Raw genomic sequence first — 22033 nt, forward strand, 5'->3', positions numbered from 1 at the left:
TCCATGTTCACTTCTTTAGGCTATTGAGTAGAACTCAATATGATGCCATTTGTATACTAGTTTTCCTGTTGATTAAAATATGATGCTAAAGCTCACGTTCTGGAAGCTTGGTCCCCAGTATAATACTGAGCAATTAGTGGACTCTTTAAGACATAGGGCTTAACCTACTGCTTTTAGAAGGGATTAAGATCCACATCAGGGAGGATGTTAGGTTTTTCAGCAATGAAGTACTTCAAATGAGATTAGGTTGCTAATGGCAAGATTTTTACCATGCTTAGTAACTTCCCTGTTTGTCCGCTCAGGCACTCTCGTCATGAGATACCATCTGCCAAAGCCTGTGAACTGAATGACTCTCTCTTCTGTATAATTTTTCCAGCCTGAACATTTTGTTATAGAAAAAGAAAACAAACTAATACATGAGGGTGTTTCTGCTTTGGGACTATTTTGAATACAGGGTCTGTGCCTCCTCATCTAGACAGTGCCTCATTCACAAGACTGTCTTAATGAAGACTTGACACGTTTCAGAAGCAGTGTGTATGAAAATAGGAAAACTTGTATTTCTTTTGACATTTCCTTTGCATAAGCCATTTCAAGAGAAGACATACAGTTACATGCAGGACGTCAGTATTTATGACTTACAATTGAATCCTGGTTTCACAGATACCCTTGCTTTTGGCCCGTTTAATTTGCTTAATTTTTCCCCATCCTCTGTAAAATGGAAATAATGAAAAGAATGTGGAACCTTGTTTGTTCACTTCTTTAAGCTGTGAGTGGAACTCAATATGCAACCATTTATATAAGAGTTTAAGGAAATGATTTTATTGATTTATACTTGATATGATTCAGCCTGACACAAAGCAAGTTGTCAGAAAATGGAAAGAATGAAGGGAAATGATATAAAATAAAGGTCTAATAAATATTAACCCAAAACTGTAAACATCAGGATAGAGCAGGAATTCTAGAACTTTCCATTAGGGACATCTACAGAATAAGAGTTTTATAACAATCCTAAGAAAAGGATTCCATATGTATAAAAATAAAGCTTTCTAAATTGCCCAGTTGTCAGGCATGTGGGCTGTTCATTTGTTATTTTAAATGTGATTTTGGAATATTTCCTAGAGTAAAATGGCATATTTACATAATTTTGGCTAGCATGTCTGTCACCATTCCTGGAAAATGAAATGCCATTATATATCTTACTTTCTCCAAAGAGGAATCAGAGGAAGACTGAGTCCCATGACCACAACTGCCAATGAACTCTGCGCACACTCTGTCGCAGCAAATAGCTTACAATGTAGGGCCCTCATTTTTGACTCAGTCCTTAGATGAATAAAAAACCCTGCCCAGCACAGGCTGCACCAACACATTGCTGTGCACAGCATGTTCTTTAAAAGGGAAACACAGTGAGAGTTGCAAAAATCTAGAAAACACATTTTCTTTAATTACAGTACAGATGTTGATGCATTGGTTCCCCAGTGGGTAATGCAGCAGACGTTTTTAAATGGAAATAGCCAACTTGGTGGAGAGAGAGATTAGTAGGTCATTTAAGCGTTCATAAATTGCAGTCCAAATATTGTATCTGGTTATGTGCCGCACCAGAAATACTAGGGACCTTATGTCATTTGGGCAAGAAAGCTTTTCCCCACTTGGTTTTGTCACTAATCCTTTACTGTCCTTTCACTCTAGGGCTTTAGCTTGATGGCTCAGTGCACTCATAGGGTCTGTCAAAGGTAGACCAGGGAGACAGAAGAGCCAGTCAAGAGAAGTGATGATGGAGTAGGGGAAGAAGGGAGAAAGAGAGGGATTAGACAGAGAGAAGGAGAGGTAGAAAGAGGGAGAATGAAGCAGAGAGGGGAAGGAGAGGGAGGCAAGAATTGAAGATGGTCTCTGTGCTATTGGCTTTAAAGAAGGCAAGAAGAGATTGATAGTCCCAACAACAATGGAGAAAAATATTCTGCCTGAATTCTCTGGAGGGTCTTCAGCTCTGCAGAGATGGAGATTTTGGCCTCACACCTTCAGAGCTGTAAGATAATATGTGTTGTAAACCTCTTGCCTGTAGTAACTGGATATCACACAACAACTGGACATGTGTTCATGCTCTCCTAGAAAATACTATGCTAGTCACTGTTAGAGCAGAGCTTTAAGTTTAAAAAAAAAACACATATATCTCATCAGAGTAGTTCAGCACATTGAAGAGCAGTTAGAAAGGGCATGGGCAGGGTGGAGTGTATACAAGTTTGACGTCTGAAGGATCTGAAACTCTGGCTCCTGTTCGCTAACTCTGCTTGAGCTAACGGAGGACAGATACTCCTTGACAGCAGGAAAGAGGAAACTGGTTCACAGCAGCACACAAGATGAATTATCACACGTTGGGTGGGTTGAGTTCAGAGACCAGAGGGCTCTAGAAAAAAAAAAAAAAGCAATCTCAGGCTTTCTAAGCCACACAATGAGGCAACCCCAGTATCCAGTGAGGATGGGCCTCAGCGAAGATCAGGAGCTATTGAGGTTATGGTTTGGTTGGGGGAGGGGGACTACAAGGATGCTTTGTGGCTCTCTTCTTCCTTCCACAGACTTCCATCCTCAGCTTTTCAAATGTCCATTGTATTTTGCTTTTCTCTTCTCCTCCTCTTCCTTCATAGTCAGTAATGCCTCTCTAGTTAGCCCTAATGGGTAAGAATTTTATTTTGTGCTTTTTGAATAAAATACTTCTTAGTCATTGGGGTTTCCCCTTCTATCTCTTCTTTCAACTAGAGAAACTTTTGTAAGCAAAGGCTGCATCTTCTAAGATTCTTTTTCTAGTGTGTGCAAGGCAAGTTGAAAAATAAATCGCCTGAAGACCCAATCTGCCCCACTGCCTGTTTTTAATGTGGCCTGTGCGCCAATAAAAATAGTTTTTACATATTTTAATGTTTAGGAAAAATTAACAGAAGAAAAATATTTCATGGTACGTGAGAATTATAAAATTTCACAGTCCATAAACCAAGTTGCATTGGAAGACAGCCACATGTATTCATTTACTTATAGTCTGTGGCAGTTTTTCTGCTGCAACAGCACAGACCAAATGGGCTGCAAAGACTAGTATATTTGTCATCTGGCCCTTAACAGAAAGGGCTTGAGATTTTGCCGTAAGGGGTGTGACCTAGTAAACCTTGTTCCTTACAGAATTTAATAATGATATTTGACTAATGACAGGTACCAGGCCTTGAAGCCAAAAGGTTTGTGAGCCAATAACAGGGAATCCAGTACACCACATTGAAGCCTTGTTCAAGTTCATACTGACTAGGCTGACATTCAGTAGTACAGTCAGTATCCTCACTGTAGTGGAGGAATCTAATGGGAATTTCTTCATTAACCTTGATAAAAAGTTCAAAGGTTGGCAGGGCACGACTGTTTATGAATTCTGAATAACCCAGCATCTGGGGTCAGTCATTTCTCTTCCTTTCATCCTGACGTACCTTTCAGCTTCATGACATTGATGCTTGTTCTACTTCTCTTTGTGTCGAAATTCTAAAATTCTGTTTATTTTGGCTTAAATGTAGATTTCTACCACCACATTTGGACAGGGCTTGGGATAATTGTGCCCAGGGACAGAAACTATGACTACAAAGGCCAAGAGAAGGAGAGCCAAGCCCCAAGTGAAAAGCCCAGGAAGAAGAGATAGGGTAATGAGGATAGGAACTTTGGAAGCTGTTCGTTCATGCCTTGTACAATGAGATTATGCTCCTCAAACCTGTGCCTCAGAATCCATTGGAAGGCTAAGGCTAACCCCAGCGTTTTTTATTCTGTATTTTGGACTGGCACATAGGAACCTCCTTGCCTTTTTTTTTTTTTTTTACTTCAGACTAGTTCTCAGTGGCTGAAATACAGAAGATACAAACTGGTTGTGTTGATTCACTCTGAGAGAGGATCATCAATAATTGGATGGGAGGCAAAGGGAAGACCTGTTTCCTAAGCTCATTGAGGCCCTTGGGTTGCCCAGTGGTTACTTCTCTAACAGCCCTTCCGGGGTATTATACGCAGAAAATCTCCCAAACATCCTTCCCCCTCTTCAGCAAACACACACTGATGCAAAAGGCATAGCGTGATGGCAGATATTCTGCATTTCTAACAAGTGTCTAGGTGAGATGGAAAGGGCCAATCTGAGATCACACATTGAAGAGGAAGGAATACTGATGATACCTTCTTTGTAGATTCTTCAATTCCTCAGCCTGTACCACAGCAGGCCATCCATCTTTCCAATGCCAACTGCCTTTTGTTCTGCCAAGAACCCTGATACATTTAGCAAACTAGGGAAGAGTACCTGCATCTTTGTTACTTTTATTGGGCCCTGGGTTGCAAAAGTTGAGATTCTCAACTCTTTAGGAAGATACTGTATCAGCAAAGGAGTATCAGCAACAGTAGAAAAAAATATGAAGCCGAATCTTTTGTTATGAGGATTGACTAATTCCTAATGAAATATAACATTTAGACAGCAAGATAGATAAGATACAAAAATAATATCTAGGCTTAAGACCACAGACAGCAAACAGCAGGATGTATGAGACGAGAAAATCGAATGTTACAGTGTTTCTGGAATATTTCAAGTTCTGGTTTTGCTGATTTTTCAGCTGTTTGTGTTTATTCCACTTGCAGTGGAACCAGCTGGACTTTGAGATTTGCATCATGGCTGGTGTAGCCAAAATTATCTTTTGCAGCTGTTGGTTCAGTAGCTCTTCGGTGGCCAGCTGATCATCAGGAACAGAAAAGTGACTGCTTGTTCTGAGTAGAAACCAGACAGATAAGTGCCCATCCAACCACCCTACTTCTGGAAACTCTTGTAAAAGGCTAGGCTGTATTTTGATGCGTGTTCTAGAAGTCCCTTCCAAGGAGAAGTAAATGCCACAGAGGAGCTTCTGCCAATGCCTCCATGGGATCTGGCATCAATAGCACTCATTTTAAGTATCTGTAATAATTTGGGTGTGGATTGGGTGTTTTCTACCCTTCCCTTCACCTTGAAGCCCATGGTGGGTGGGCTGGCTCTCGGTGGAAGTGAGTGGGTCTGCAGCTCCCTCAGTGATGAGCATTTCTGAGAGAGAGAGAGAGAGAGAGAGAGAGAGAGAGAGAGAGATTCTCAGTCATCCACAGGTCTATGGGTGGCAATGAGATTCTGAAATGATGGACTCAAGTATTGACCATTTCTGACCCCAGACCAAAGCTTCCCCCCCATTCCTGTCCTTGAAGGCTTCATTTCTAGAGGTATCATACCTGTCACTGCCATAAAAGGTCTGAGGTTGCTAATCTGCAGTCTTGCCTGAGCCAGATGTAGGTGAATATGTTGTCGGCCTGTATTAGCCTCTATCAGATGCTGAAAGAACTCAGTTAATGACTTGGCTAGGCAGAAAGCTCAAATGTTGACTGTTTCCAAAAGAAAGTGTTTGGATTTTTATTACAAGGTAGCAGACATTGGATTGTATGGGATGCAGCTAATGTTGCCTCTGTCATGGTACCAAAGCAGCATTGTTTGGTTACAGCAGAGATAGGAGGGTTCAAACATCCTGAAAGAATGATTCTGACCTCTTATGGAAAAGCATATCCATCTCTATTCTAGGATGTCCCCGAATTCTTCCACGTTCATGTGTCCTGTGGAGCTCTCTTATTGCCTTGGTTTTTATACATTAAACCAAGATACAGTGTGATAAAGCACCCAAATAGCAAACTCGGAATGGTGAAGATTGGAGACACCTTCTGAACCCATTTTTATCATGGGAGAAAAATCTGTCCCTTTGTAAAATGGCATATTTGGGGAATCAGGCTTGCTGATGGATGAGTTACAGGATGCAGAATTAAAATTTTAAGTCTCAAAAACAGCTGCTTTCTGAAGCTCATTATAGAGCAGAGTCCGAAATAAGTTGCTCCTATTTGCGGAAGACTGCAAAAATTAGAGTGTATATTAATAACCAAAATACTTCGAAGTCATTAATTTTCATTGTTCAGAAGTGTTTCATCTTCTTTATAAAAATGAAACCTTTACTTATGAAAGTTATGCTTTTATAACAAAAATCAGAAACACACAAAAAAGAAAATTGTTGTTATGCTTTCATTCAGAGACAATGCAACTGCTGCACACAGATTTTTTTAAATTAGGAAAAGTTATTTCTAGAACTTTCTACCCAACGTATGTATCAGTTATAATATTTTCAATATATTTCTCATGTTAACAAGATACTTAGCTATCCCTCCCCCCCAAATTAAAGGCAAGCATTAAATATGTGAAATTAATTTTAGAACAGATGTTTTATTGCTGGGTTTTCACCTTTAATATACTTAAAAGTCCATATTAAATTATCCTCCTATCATAACATTGAAATAGTTCGTTTTTTATAGTCTCCCTCCTAGTTTTGTTCTCTATACATGCTTGATGTTTAAGCCTCATGTGCTGTATGCACTAAATCCCTGAATATGCACTAAATCCCAGGAAATGTTTGCTAGAAGTTAAAGCACATTTGACATCTTTCAAATAACACTTCAGAATTTTTTGGCTCTTCTCTAAGGGCTGTATTCCAGGATGGTGCTGCTGAGTGTAAGAGCATTTTCATTTCAAACATGCATTGAGTTTCTAATTAAAATAAGATCTGTGAGAGTATGGTGTGCAAACTTAAGGGAAAGTATAACATGACACAATGTACCTTGAAAAAATTACAGAGGTTTTAATTTTACACACACACACATACACACACACACACACACACACACAGAGAGAGAGAGAGAGAGAGAGAGAGAGACAGAGTTCTGTGTTCTTTCAATTTTGTGGTTCTTAATTTGTAAGTTCTGTCAACTTGAAAGGAGAACATTTTTTTTATTTTATTCATTTGTACATGAAACTTGGTGTATTTTTTCATTCAGAAAGAGGAGGAGGAAGAAGAGAAAGAAAAAGAAATTGGTGGAGGAGCAAACAGAGGAGGAAGAAGAAGAGGAAAAGAAAGAGAAGAGGAAAGAAAGGAGGATCAAAGGTAGTGAAAACAGGAAAAGGAGGAGGAGGAAGAGAAGAGGTCAAAGGTGAAGCAAAGAAGAACGTGAGAAGCCAGCACATAGCACAGCAGTGTTGACAGGACCTGGGCCACCAGCAGTTTTTTCAGATCTCTGGTGTCTATGCGCTTTCAGTAGAGATGTCTGAAGTCTGTTTGCTGGCAGGCAATTTTTCATGTCTCCTCTATAGAAATTAAACAGAAACTCCCAACTAAAAAGCCCTCCTAGCAGGATCCAAGCAATTACAGGAACCTTTAATAAAGCTTTCACCAGTAGTGAGACCTGTGTAAGGAGCAACTGTTTCTCAAGAAAATTAACAGTCATCATAAGTGCACAACCTCCTGTACGTTGGATATTCTTCCTTTGTGGGTGTGTCTGAAAATTAGATATCTAAGAAACTGCCCCCAAATGATTGACATGTCCCTAATTAAGGCCTCAGATGTCTTCCACAATATAGATCTTTACCCAAACAGTCTAGTAACTCATTTCACCAAATAGTAACTATGTGACTTTGGGGTTCTTTGTTTTTTGGTTTTCACATCTGGAAAAAGAAGAGTTTAGGTTGAAGTTTTTGTGGATGGATTGGTGTTCCTCTCTTTCCACCAGGAGTCCTGTCTAATTTCTTCTTCAGTCTCCATAATCCCTGCTACTAGGAGTCTCAGCTAGTGTCACCCCCTCCTTCCAGAAGCCTACCCTGTCTTAGGTCTCCAGCTTGTCACAGAGATGCCCCTGCCCACACTTTCTCTTCTCTCTGATGGGCCTCTGTTCTCTTGTCCTCACTCTCCCCAGGTCTGATCTCTATCCCCTTTTCTCTCTATACTCTCTCTCCTACCTTCCTTCCTCTCTTCAGCTGCTTCCCTTGTCTATTCTGTTTCCCCTACTGAGTGAGATTTAAGCATCCTCTCCTGGGTCCTCATTGTTCCTTATCTTCCTTGGGCCTGTGAATTGTAGTATGTTTATCCTCTACTATAAGTGTAAAATCTGCTGATAAGTGAGTACATAAGTGTATAACTTCACCCCAAAATTTACCCTGCCTACAAGATGTATGGGGTAAAGATAGAGCAGAGATTGAGGGAATGTCCAGGCAATACCTGGCCCAACTTGAGACTTATTCCATAAGAGACAATCAACCTCTGATACTATTAGTGATACTCTGCTTGCAGACAGAACATAGCATAGCTGTCTTCTGAGAGGCTCCATCCAGCAGAGGATAGAAACAGATGCTGAGATGTACACCAAACATTAGGTGAACCACAGAGAGCCTTGTGAAAGGGTGGGGGTAAGGATAGAAGAACCTGGAGGGGACAGGAGCTCTACAAGAAGACTAACAGAGCCAACTAACCAGGACCCAGAGGGACTTTTGGAGACTGAAGCACCAACAAAGGACCCTGAATGGACTGGACCTAGGCCCCTTGCACAGCTCAGGCTTCATGTGGGTTCCCTAGTAAGGGGAGCAGTCTCTGTCATGGACTCTGCTGCCTGCTTTTTAATCACTTCTCCCTGGCAGGGCTGCCTCACCAGGCCACAGGCTAAGAGGATGTGCTCAGTCCTGATGCAACTTGATGTGCTGGGATGAGTTGGGTGGGGAGGATGCTCCTCTTTTCTGAGGAGTAAGGGAGAGGACCAGGAGGAGAGGAGGGAGGGCAATACGATCAGGATGCAAAGTGAATAAAAAATGGAGTTCAACAGTGGATGTGTCTAGTGTGGAATGGGGCTTGAGGCCTTATATCATTGGACAGCTTCAGTTGTTTCCTTATGCCTTCTTTGCTTCTTAGTTGTTTTTTTTCACAATTATTGTTATAATTGGCAAAAATGCTTGGCTGCACTAAATTTAATCCAATAGACAGTGATTTTCTAGTGAGGACCTGGAACCATGCTGAGCCCTGGAAGCAATTAGTGGCTGAATTCAAATTCCAGGGAAATGTGTGATTATTTTTTAGCTAAAATTTGAGAGTTCATTGTAGTTCAGTTTCAATAAATGCCTTATACACAACCTATTCAGTTCTCATGATGCTTTTACTATCGCTACTCTCATCATCCAGTTGAGGAAGCTGAAACACAGAGAGGCCAGAGAAATGTGAAGTTACTTGCAAAATCTTAAACTTAAAAATAAAAATCTTGTAAATGGTGGAGGACTCAAATCCAGCCAGTTTAGCTCCAAAGCCTGTACTCTAAATTACCAGAAGCCTCTTCAGTCCCCCTTGGTTTTGCAGGTTAATTTGAAGAATCACTCAGAGGGACACAGAGAAATGTACCCAGTTCCTAAACCTACAGAAACGCAGTCACTCCTGGGTGCTGACTCTATACAACCCAAGAGAGTAGGTGAGACAGATACAAAGAGGTTAAAGAGTCATGACTCACTCCGGGAAGGCAGAGTGCAAGTGTAGCAAAGGGTGGATACACAGCTGACTTAGAGAGCTAGGAAGGGGCAGAAAATCGGAAGATGATGAATAGGAAGTTCAAGAAGAGATCAGGTCTGCTTCAGTTACTCAGAAACAATGTTGATGAGGCAGTTTGCCAAAGAGGACTTTGAAAAAGGTAACATTAATGGAAGCCAGAAGTGGGATGAATAGGAGGTGGGATGAATAGGAGGATTTTCCTAACAAAGGAAGAGATGGGAGTCAGAGACTGAAAGAGAAACAAATTTGGCTTTTTTCTGACAGTGATTAGAAGCTTCTCTTGCCACTGTGCCCAGAAGTCACTGGGCTGTGTGAGGAGGTGGAGTGCAGGAGTGGCTCCAAATCTCAGCCCAGTATTTTTGAATGCAAACTCCCTTATTTGTGGGCATGGAATAGAGGCCCAGCAGTGAGTTCCTTTAGTGAAGAAGGGGGAAGAAAGGAGCCTAGGCTTCTCTGAGTCTATGGTGAGTAACCCTGAGAGAGTATGCGAATCCAAGTGGCATAAACTCAGGAAAGATTAGAAGCCAGGAGCCCAGATTAGAGTTGGGAACGCAGTTGCTTCTACATCAATTCTTATGTCAGGAACAGTGAAGTTTGAGAGTAGAGGGGATAAGAAAGAAACTGATGAAGCCTCAAACAACAGATGAAAAGGTGGTTTCAAACTGTGTGGCTCAGACAAACTGTGTGACACAGACCAAAACTGGGTTAGGACCCTTGTGGGACATTCCCTCTGCAGTCTTCTGGCAGGAGAATGGGTATAACATGAGCTCAGAGATAGATGGTGACTTCAGGAAGAACATTGTGAAGTGGTAAGCTTGGGCTCAGCAGGAAGACCAGATTGAACACCATGGAAGAAGCCTTGAAAATGGGGAGAGTCAAGAGTGAAAATGGCTCAGAGGATATCTGGAAGTGAAAAGATGGAAAACTGGTTTTTGGGTCAGTGCATGAGATATGATAGTCTTTGAGGAGATGATCTTAACAGTAAAATGTCTTAGTTGGTGTATAATTGGAGTTGGCACAGTAAAGAACAGGGCACACACACACACATATATACACAGAGGTGTGTCATACACAGACATAAGAAGGAAATACAGATAGGAAGCTAGACACCACCAAGAATACTTCATTCACTGAAAACTTTATTCAGTGGGAAGCAATTTAACGCATGCAGAGAGCCTTCCGCACTGAAGTGGCTGAAGAGGAACGCTGCAATGTTAGAGGGAAAGCCTTGGAAGGCAACACAGGATGTGCTTAGGGACAGAGGATAATAACGATGGATAGGAGAGCTCAATGCCATATCCATCTGTCCTCTGCAGAATGTTGTAGAACTTACTGGTACCCACATGGTATTGTTTCTAATATGGAAGGGCCAACACCTCTTTGTATGTAGCTGGGCAACTTTTCCCATCACTGAGTTCTTTCTGTGGAAGTTCCAACACTTGGCACTAGCGGGCTTATGCTCTGCATAAGACTTTCCATTGTTGTTAACAGTTTCTTTCTAATTAGAATATTCCATCCTGCAGGGATGCTCCTCAAGCAAGAAAGTAGACAACTCAGAATAGCTTCAGGAAGTCACTGAAACTGACCAAATTTACTAGACCTCTCCTTGCCAGAATAAGCCACAAAAACTGGGAGTCCCTCTCAGGTGAGTGGAGCCAAGCTGCAAAGAAGACTTTGAGACCAAACCAGCTGCTGAGAAGAGGTTTAGACCAACTGAGTCACCTGGGAAGGATACTCTCCAAACTCTTGAGCTGCCTACAGGCTGTGCTATGTGCCCCAGGTTGCCAGCTTTAGGCACTGTCACACAGGTTTTGGTAACACAGCTGTCTTTGAATCATTTCTGCACCTGTAAGTGACCCCAATAAAAACATCAGGTCACCGAGTTGTACTTTGGCGGGATCCATACTTTGGTTTGTTGTAAGTTCCCTACCTAGGGTGAGTATATATGTGTGTTGCATCTCCCCAGGAAGTTTTGTCATAAAACAACCACCAAAGATGGCAGTGAATCGGCTAAAACCCTTCCAAGACCCCAGCTACCTTTTAACAATATTCAGGACTGGTGTGCTGGCTGGTTTTGTGCCAAGTTGGCATAAGCTAGTCTTTTGGGAAGAGAGAACCTCAGTTACAAAAATTCCCCCAGTGGATTAGCCTGTAGGCAAGCTTGCAGTGCACTTTCTTGATTGATGAGTGTGGGGTAGGCCCATCCCCTTGTGGGTAGAGCCACCATGGGCTGGTGGTCCTGGGTGATGTAAGAAAGCAGGCTGAGCAAGCCATGAGGAGCAAGACAGTAAGCAGCACTCTTCTATGGCCTCGGCATCGGTGCCTGCTGCTAGGTTCCCGCCCTGACTCCTCTGGATGATGGACCCTAAGCAGTAAGATGAAATACCCCCCCCCCCCCCCTAAGTTGCTTTTGGTCATGGTGTTTTATCATAACAACAAAAACACTGGCAAGAGAAGACAGCTGGCATGTTCAGAAGTCCCCACTCAGGAGGGAAACCACGCTTCAATGCTGTGTTGTCCCGGTACTGAATTACTAGTGCTTGAATAAGCCCATCAGTTCACAGAGTAGGCTGGTCGGTCCTCTGCTGACTTCTACCTAGGGAATGTACCTGCTTTGGAAAAGTGTTCCTAGAGGTCCCATCCGACGCCAGAAAGCTGCCTCCGTCTCCAAAGGCTATCCTCACTGTCTGATCCCTGGCCATTTTTTTTTTTTTTTCTCTTTCTCAGGACCCATGCCGGATGTAGTTGTACTCATTCCCAGAACTTAAAAGTTTGGCATCCATTCGCAACTCTGTAGTTTTCGTCACTGAGAATCGAGGCAGCTTTGACCCAATAAAGAAAAGTTCAGCCAATGGGGCTACAGGTCCAAGCTCTGGTTGGCAGAGCCCGAGTCCTGCATGGGTAATAGACGGAGGCTGTCCCACCTGCTTCTTTTTATAGTCTCAGTGCTTTTACCCTACACTCTTGGTCACGTGTCCATCGGTGCATGTTTTCCCCCGTGAGGCCAAAGTCTGGGCTGTACTGGACCAGCGAAGCTAGATTTACTTGTAAGCCGTGGGAACTATGCGGGGCTTTCCACAGCCGAATTTCCTATCCGCAGGCTAAGCTCTGGGCAGCCCACACTCTGAGCTGCAGCAATTGTAATGCTTCGCTGTCCTTGAATTGGTCTAGAGTTTAACAGCGCCGCCTCCTGGCAGTTTGGTGGAAGTGACAGCCGTGGAGATGAAGGCTAGGGGCGCGCGCGCGCGGGCGTGTGCGTGCGTGTGCGTGTGCGTGTGCGTGTGTGTGTGTATGTGTGAGTGTAGCGGCATTGGGGGGGCGGAGAGTGGAGATGGGAGAATGGGGGAGGTGTGGGGGAGGTGGCTAGGCTTTGATTTGGACCCAGCCCTCCACATTCTTAGTGAGTGCTTTAAGCAGTTAAAAGTCCTAAGTGACAGAGTCCCACCCGCCCCTCCCAGCTAGCTACCCGGCATCCTGCCCACAGAACCCAGCCTCTTCAATGCCCTTTTGTGAGCAAATGGTATGTGTAGGCACCTCTATTTTTTGAGGCTCTCAAATGATGATGGAAATGATCACCTCAAAAGGAACCAAGTAGGCTCCATTGTAGCTCACATCGCCTCCTTGCGGAGGGCCCCAGGCAGTTCCGCGCAGGGGTGTGAGGTGGGCTTGGAGGGAAACAAAACAAACAAAACAAAAACCAGAACAAAGGAACGCAACACGCCTTCCCCAGACTTCTGCAGGACTGGGAACGAGGGCAGTGATCTCTGAGCCAGAACCGAACTCGACTTTCTCAAGGAACCAGAGAGGGTCTGGTCTTGGCCACACTTGCCCAGGAGCTGGCGATAGCTGACCAGTCGTCAGAGTGGAGAGGAGAGGAGAGGAGAGTTTGGGGTTATTAGGTCAATTAGATCTCTTGCTGCCCTGGTGTCATTTCCCTGGCCTCCTCCGAGGTCCTCATTGCAGCCAGTCATCCTGGGTTGTGGGTCTAACGTGCCCTCCTAGCAATCAATTCTGACCGTTGTCTTGCTGTTTGCTAACCTCTCCTAGTTCGTGCATGCTTCAGACACACCCTCTCCCCGACTCCCCGACTCTCCGTTGTTGTTGTTTTCTTATTTTGTTTTTTCTTTTTTTCCCTGCCCCACCAACCAGACCAACCTTCAAAGTCTGGTATTATCTACGAGGAAGGTGTGTGTAGGTGTGTGTGTTGAAAGACAGGCTACCCGCCGGCTACACCGGCTTGTCCCGGGTGGAAACTGTCGCCCTGCTGACACCGCTTTGTTTTTTAGTAGCGCCTGCGGGCCACGCCCGAGGACCTCCCAGCGCCTTGGCCAAGTTTTACGCCCAGCTCAGAGGTGATCCCAGGCTGGAGGGCGGGCGCAAGGCGTCGGGAGAACCTAGTAATCCGAGAATGCAGCATCAGCCCTTCCCACCAGGCACTTCCTTCCTTTTCCCGAACGTCCAAAGAGGGAGGGCCGCGCGTTTATAAACTGGAGCCTCAGCTGAGTGGATGTCAGAGGCTTCCTCGCGGGGACTACGAGCCTAGCTAGGAACGTCTAGGCTGCTACAGAGGCTAGCTGCTCTCGCCAAAGGCGTCGTAAACCCCCCCCCCCCCCTGCCGGGGCTGGGCGCCACCGTCGCAGGGCTAGCGTTCTCCGCCGCGGAGGTTGCACGCTGCACCCTGGACAGCATGCTTGGTGTTCTCCTTCTGGGTGTGCTGGCTCCAGCTGGCCTGGGGATCTCCGTATTAGCGGAGCTGCAGTCCAAAGGCAGTCAGTGCATAGAGCACGAGTGCTTCGCGCTTTTCCAGGGCCCCGTGACCTTCTCCGCCGCCAGCCGGGCCTGCGAAAGCCTGCAAGGACATCTAATGACAGTCCGCTCCTCGGTGGCTGCCGATGTCATTTCCCTTCTGCTGAGCGACGACAGTAGTATGGACTCACGCCCCTGGATCGGCTTACAGCTCCCGCAGGGCTGTGGCGACCCGCTGCATGTTGGACCCCTGCGCGGCTTCCAGTGGGTTACAGGAGACAACCACACAAGTTACAGCAGGTGGGCGCGGCCCAACGACCCAGCGGCTCCACTCTGCGGCCCGCTGTGCGTCACCGTCTCGGTAGCAACAGAGGCTGCACCGGGCGAGCCGGCCTGGGAAGAGCAGCCCTGCGAGACGCAGGCCGACGGCTTCCTCTGCGAGTTCGCCTTCACAGCGTCCTGCAGGCCTCTGGCGGTGGATGCCCGAGATTCCGAGGCTGCGCACATCTCTAGCACCTACAACACCCCGTTTGGGGTCAGTGGTGCGGACTTTCAGACGCTGCCAGTAGGCAGCTCCGTTGCGGTGATGCCCCTTGGCTTGGAGCTGGTATGCAGGGCTCCGCCCGGAACTTCAGAGGGACGCTGGGTTCGGGAAGCGACAGGAGCCTGGAACTGCAGCGTGGAGAAAGGTGGCTGCGAGTACTTGTGCAACCAGACCACAGACGGACCCAGATGCCTCTGTCCCAGCGACACCAACCTGCAGGCCGATGGACGTTCATGCGCAAGACCTGTGGAGCAATCGTGCAATGACCTCTGTGATCATTTTTGCGTTAACAACCCTAACGTGACAGGCTCTTACTACTGCATGTGCGAGACAGGCTACCAGTTGGCAGCCGACGGACACAGTTGCGAGGACGTGGATGACTGTCAGCAGGGGCCCAATCCATGCCCGCAGCTTTGCGTCAACACCAAGGGCGGCTTCGAATGTTTCTGCTACGATGGCTTTGAGTTGGTGGATGGAGAGTGCGTGGAGCCCCCGGATCCGTGCTTCGGAAATGACTGCGAGTTTCAGTGCCAGCCGGTGAGCGCCGCTGAGTATCGTTGCATCTGTGCCGAGGGCTTCGCACCCAAGCCCAAGGAGCCGCACAGGTGCGAATTGTTCTGCAATGAAAGTTCATGCCCGGCGGACTGTGACCCGAACACTCCTGACTCGTGCCAATGCCCTGAAGGCTTCATCCTGGACGACGGTGTCACGTGCGAGGACATCGATGAGTGCAGTTCAGGCCTCTGCCACCCCAGTGAGTGTCGAAACCTTCCAGGCTCCTACGAGTGCATCTGTGGGCCCAACACAGCCCTTGCTGGCCAGATTAGCCAGGACTGTGATCCCAAGCCTGTTAAGGAAGACATTGAGGACGAAGGCTCTGGAGAGGCCCCAGTCGGCCCGACGCCAGGCTCTCCGACAGGTCCTCCGGCTGAAAGGCCAGTGCATTCTGGCGTGCTCATTGGCATTTCCATTGCCAGCCTGTCCCTGGTGGCAGCGCTTTTGGCGCTTCTCTGTCACCTGCGCAAGAAGCAGAGCGCAGCGCGGGCAGAGCTGGAGTATAAGTGTGCGTCCCCAGCCAAGGAGGTAGTGCTGCAGCAGGTGAGGACTGATCGGACACTGCAGAAGTTCTGAAGGACTCCTTGCTCCACAGATCCAGGCTGCCTCTGTCTTTCCTGGCTCTGCACTTCCGTACCTCTCCTCTCCTCCCAGCCTCCCAGCTGCGCTCTCTGAAAATTTAACAGCGTCCTGGCTGACATGCTGATGGGAGAAGAGCCTGCCCCATCCTCCCAAGACAAGAGAGGGTGGGGAGGCCTTGAAGCAGGAGAGCCCAGCTTCTTCCAAGTTGATACCGGACCGCTGGGCAGAGGTAGCAAACCCAGTGAAGAACGGTCCGCAGAGTGTCCCCAGGCCCTCACCTCGGGGTGCAGGATGTGTGGGTGCTGACGGTCTGTAGGCATGGAGGCAAATCTTGACCCCACAGACCAGAGATGGCCCAGATATTTATATTTGTTTAAGTATTTAGCATTTCTTGCCTTCAGTTTTCCTTAGCCTGTAGCTCTCAGCCCCCACCCTTGCTCTCTGCCCCTCCATTCCTTCCCCTCCTTCCACACTCTCCCTCTCCCATTTCTCATTCCCAAACATGACCTTACTTTGCTTTCACCCTTCTCTCCAGACAGAACTCTTATGTGAACCAGAAAAGAAACACTAAAAGCAGAAAGTTTTCTTTTTCGTTGGCTTTGGCAATTTAATAGGAAATGTCAGGTTTCCAGTCAAAATAATTTTAACAAAAGTTAAATGCTACAGCTGAACACTAGTTAATAGTGCTGGAAAGCCGCAGAAATTAAGGGCAGGGAGGTAGGGGTTTTGTTTTGTTTTCATTTTTATTTTTGAAAAGGTGAGCCTGGGCTTTATTATTATTGCTGTTGTTTTGATTTAGAATGACAAAAGGTAATTATTGTTAAGCATTTTATGAAGGCCCCTTTAGTGTTACTAGTTTTGACAGTATTGAACATGTTCAGATGATCCTTTGTCCAACTTTTTGACATTGCAATAGGACATTGCCATTTTCAGACATATTGGGCTACATTCAGAGCTTTCCAGGGATGTATGTGGTCCTCAGGCTGGACATCTCTGAAATTGACAGATGGAAGCATCTTCCAGCAAATCTTTAAGTTGAATGCTTTGTGCCTAGCTTACACTTAACTGTGATTGCCAATTTTAGTCCCAAAATAATAGCAATGTGCTGCTTAGGGAGATATGGGAACTTGGTAATGGAGTATGTGTGTGTGTGTGTGGGGGAGGTGGGTGCCTAGATTTTGTCTTAATGAGACTCTTGAACAATATCTTCTACTATAGAGGGACCTTCTAGTTCTGGCCGCTGGCCTGTATACAAGAATTGGGACCTCCCTTGGGATCTGGCTAGAATTGCAAAATCTTAACACCCCCACCCCCAACCCTCCATACACCCGTGCACCAGTTCAGAAAAAGCTGCATTTTAACAACTTTCACATGGACATTGTCCAGTCATTTGAGGACTAAACAGTTTTCAACTTCTGGAGAACATTAAATGCCGGTTAATAATAAGTAGCATATGATGTTAGGCCATTTATTATCAAGAAACTGAGGAATTTCTCACTGCGTAGCTTTGTTTTCTTGTGTAAAATAAAATGACCAGGTACACACACACCTCTAGATATTGCCACACAGGGTCCAGAAGGATTTTGGTTTAATTAAGGTAGGAATGAACTCATATATCAGTGTAAGTAACAAATGTATCATATGTGTATCTTTTGGAAGGAATGTTTTTTGTTTTTTTGTTTTTTGTTATTGTTTTGTAAGCTCAGCATATTTGTACATATTTATTTATTGGAGTTTAGCTGGAACACAGGCAAAGCCTTTGCTTATGACGTCACATGTACAAAATAAACAGATGAAAATGTGCTGTTGCGTGTCTCTTCTCCTTCCCCCCCCCCAAATCCCCTCAATTTTAAGGCTTATTTTATGCACACAAACAAGGCAAACTCCAGGAGATACAGTAAAGGCGGGCCTGCACCCTACCACCTGTTCCTAACACAATCTCTGACTTCAAATGTCTTCCAAGAGGAAGTTATTGTCCAGGTAAAAAGAGTTTATGTTATCTCTGTATGTGCAGACATTTATTTCATTTGTGTAACCATAACAACTTTATACAGGATGCCTCATGTCTGTGTTTTCAGACACACTCTCGGGTCTGAGGCACCTTTAGCTTTCCAGCTGAGGGTCGTGTGTGCTTCAACATTGCTGATTCTCTGAAGTGTAAAACTCCAGCTGTCATGAGGGTCTATGGCTCGAATTCAAGGATTGTTTCTGAATGCCAAGGTGTCGTTTCATCTGGCAAGAAACTATCCTCATCTCTGCTGGCAACGAGGGGAATCACTGTCTTTGGGACACTGGTTTCTCGGGCCCTTTTTGTGGAATGGTTTTGCTGTCTGAATTTCACATGAAAATTGCCATGAGAAAAGACAGCAAAGTAAGACATTCAGATAATTTTAGACATCTAGGTATGGAAGAGATTCTCAATGTCGACCTGAAGTGTTATAGTTGTGTGTACGTGTGTGTGTGTGTGTGTGTGTGTGTGTTGGGGATATGGCTGAATGCATGTGCTTTCATAGCTTTAGGCACCTGCAGATGTCAGAAATCAACAACAGAATGTCTCCCTAAGTTGCTTCTACATTTATTTTATTTTATTTTATTTTATTTTATTATTTTATTGTGACAGGACCTTTCACTAAATCTGAATCTCACTGTCTTCAGGTAGATGAGTCCTTCAGGATTTGCCTTTCTCCCGCACATTCTAGCACTGGATGGCAGGTGAATACCACCATGTCAGGCTTTTATGCGGGTTTGGGGGACTTGTGCTGCAAAGCACTTTGCCTCAACTTTGTCTCCACTGGTGGAGGCTTCATCATGTGTCTTAGTGACCTATGAAAAGCAAGGTGAGCCCAAACAGGTGAGTGTGGATGGTTCTGGGGGTCAGAGGAAGGGGGAATAGCCTTAGTGCCACAGGCCACTCAGGTGTTTTATCAGCAGCATGGTGGGATTAGAAATTGTTCAGAAAGAGCATAGAAACTTCTAGATTATTTACATATCACTAAAAAAAGAAACTTTTAGTTTGTCCTGTAGGCATCAAGCAGAGGTGACATGGGATGGGATTATCACAGACACCTTGATCTGACCCCAGCCTGATACTTGGGTTTATGTTGCCACAGGCACCCTCTAATCTTTGAAAGGGAGCCAGCAGTGCTGCCTTGCTGTGGGTGCGTGAGGAGCAAAAAGATGAGCAGGCAGCTTCTGAAATATAGCACATGCTTGATAATGGTTAGCCTGTGGGACATTACAGTAATAGATGCTTCTATGAATAAAGAAAAGGTTACATTGGAATAGGGAATATCAGGAGGCAAATGCAAGGCAGTGCAAGAGTGACCTTTAAGGGTCCACAGCCACTTTGCAAAGGTGCTGTTGGCCCTGAGGGAGCTGTGGGGGGTGGAATTTCAGGGTACTCATTACAGTTTAAGGAGAGAGATGTTTAAAAGGTGAGAGTGACCTTACAGTAGCGAGGAAATCCAAGTTTCAAGGGCTCTTGCTTACTTTCTACAAATAAGTCTCACCAGTGTGGTGAGGTACAGAGATCTCTGTACATCAGTTGTTCCAAAGACATCATAGAGATCGAGAACATGCTTTCAGATGATTAAAGGAGAAACATGATTCCAGTCCAGAGGGTTCAGGCCTCCTGTGTGGGTGACTCTGGGAGTAATGCTGTGCTGTAGACAAGGCCAGGATCCCTAATGCTGTTCCTGTTCTTGGGTGACACTGTGATGTCAGGAAAAATAAATTTACAAAGAACACAAAACACATTGTGGTGGTACCCAGAAGCATCTCCTGACCTCTGACCTTTGCCTACAGTTCATAGAATGACACAGGTCACACCCAGATCTGTTTTTTTCCCCCCATAATGAATGCCTGGCTCAGCACTACCTTTTTGCTTCAAGTGGGTCCTTCCTCCTTTTTTTCTTGGTCAGCAGGTTCAGGCATAAGCAAACAACTGATTTCCTCACTCATGAAAAACTAAATATTGTTTTAACATCATATTCTAACAGAATCAAAATCCTTTTCAGCCTGTTTTTGAAAGTGATTGAAAAACACAAAACAGCCCATGGAGTGTGTCCCCTCAAGTCTACTTGAAATGGGATGGGGAGCCAGACACGGTGGCGCACACCTGTAATCCCAACACTCAGGGAGGCAGAGGCAGGCAGTTTGCTGTGACTTTGAGGTTATCTTGGTAGAAAAAGTGAGTCCAGGACAGCCAAGGCGACACAGAGAAATCATGTCTTGAAAAACCAAAGGAGGGGGTAAAGAAAAAAGAAATGGGGTGGGAGTCAGACTGCAGAGGGCTTCAGGGATCCCAAGAAGAGCATGAGGACTCAAAGCTGGGCCTTCCGATAATTGTGCTGCTCAGACCATAGGCTAGGGGTGTTTGTCTTTAAACCTGTGCCTGAAAGAAATCCGTTGTGATAGGAAGTTGCAGGATGATGGCAGAATCCTACCACTTGTCTGCTTCTCCTTTGGTGGCCTCATGTCAATAGCATAGCCTTGGCTTCTGCCACTCAGGCCTCAACTGCTAGAACACTTGGCTGGTGGAGCAAGGTGAGCTTTTGTTTAGAGAGACAAAGAGACACGGTGGGAGGTGGGTGGGGGCTTTGCAGCTTTCTTCTTTCTTTGTCTGGGTTTAATTATCTTGAGCACAAGACCTCACCTTCCACAGATCCAGACACTTACACTCGTAACAGTAGCCCCTGCCCTCCCACTTTAAGACATTTTTTGGATGATATTAGAAGATACAGGAACCCAATGTGCATTCAATGGGACTTTCACATTTTTATATCCTAGAACGAGAAACCTGGCAGGGATGCACAGACAAAAGTAGAAGCTGAAAGAGTTTATTAAGGAAGAAAGCACAGCCAGAGGAGGAAGTGAATCAGAACTGGGAGAAAGGTCAGTAACTCAGTGGTGCCCACATTATGTCGCAAAGATTGGAACCTTGGGAGAAGGCCATTCTGAGGTGTATTTGTTACACCTCAGCTTTGGTGGAAGTTGCTGCTAGCCTTTCCCTCATTCATCTAGTTTCTTTCACATGCTTATTTTGATCTCACTCTCTGTCCTACTCTCCTTCCAGCTGTATACCACAAACAGCTGAGATTCTTTCCAGATGATTAATTGCCATAAGTGTTTTCACCCTCCTCCTTAAAAGAGGTTCTGCAGAAATTTAGCACTGACACCAAGAGAAATTGAGGTGGGGTCAGATGGGCTGGAGTCAGACTCAGGTTTCCTGACCTTGGCAAGCACAGGAAGCTACTTAAATAAGAAGCTGAAACAGAGTGACACAAACCCTGTGCAAGCTGTCTTCAGGCCAGCAGTTAGCAGGCAGTGGCAGACTCCAGTGCAGACAAAGTCTAGAGAAATATTCTTACTGTTCTTCCGGGAAGAAAGCGTGGGTTCCTGGCCAGAAAGGAAGCCACACTCCTTCTCCAGTGTTCAAAAGGTTACAAAGTCCATAGGGAATTCATAACTTTCCCAGGGACTTATTCAAAGTCCCACTTTGTTCAGAAGGCTTCTGAAGTTTAGAACACTTCCTCCAGGTTTAGAACTTAAGGGCAGGCAGCAGCTGCCTGGGTCTCTGGGCTGAGTTCTTCTTCCTGATAATGGGAGGAATCCAGGGCTGGCCTAAAGGGAGGAAAAGATTTAGGGAGAGCCTCACCATAACTTCACATGCTTCCTGTTTTCCTTGTGATCCTCCTCTGATCACAAAGAAAACCAGGAGGCTAGAAAGAGGATCTCTCTTGACTAGGGTGTCAACTTCAGAATTGTAATTGCTTATCAATAGTTATAGAACTGCACACACGGAAAGGGTGAGTTTTCTCATATGCAAGTGATGCTTTCATCCAAATGGAAGAAGAGAAATCACTGCCTGCACAAAAAGACTGAAGAAAGGCCAATTTGGATAATAACACACACAGAAGCCTCCAAACTACCCTATTTCCTCCTCCTCAGTGTCCCAGGAACACCTGCTGTAAAAGAAGGACAGGTTCTATTGTATTAGCTCATGGGAGCCAAATTCCTTCTTCGGATTGTGTGTGTGTGTGTGTGTGTGTGTGTGTGTGTGTGTGTGTGTGTATGTGTGTGCATTCCTGGAAATACAAGAGCCAGGGCTTTGCACATGTTAAGCAAGCAGTCTGCTATTACGCTGTGTGTCTAGCCATGGCATGATTATTATTTTAACTTAGAATTGAATTATACTTTTTGT

The 22033-nt window shown here is 45.3% G+C and overlaps 2 protein-coding genes across 2 annotated transcripts in view; one reads left to right on the forward strand and one right to left on the reverse strand.

The window, feature by feature from the left end:
* The window catches only part of Sstr4 (somatostatin receptor 4), a 154683-nt gene that overhangs the window by 128525 nt on the left and 4125 nt on the right, over nt 1-22033 (reverse strand). The window lies entirely within an intron of this gene.
* Thbd (thrombomodulin) lies at nt 13937-17632 on the forward strand. Its single transcript, XM_055602591.1, has one exon. The coding sequence runs from the start codon at nt 14092-14094 to the stop codon at nt 15823-15825; it is 1734 nt and encodes a 577-aa protein (XP_055458566.1). The 5' UTR covers nt 13937-14091; the 3' UTR covers nt 15826-17632.

The sequence above is a fragment of the Psammomys obesus genome, unplaced genomic scaffold, assembly GCF_907164565.1.
Source record: "Psammomys obesus unplaced genomic scaffold, mPsaObe1.curated_primary_1811, whole genome shotgun sequence".
Lineage (NCBI taxonomy): Eukaryota > Metazoa > Chordata > Mammalia > Rodentia > Muridae > Psammomys > Psammomys obesus.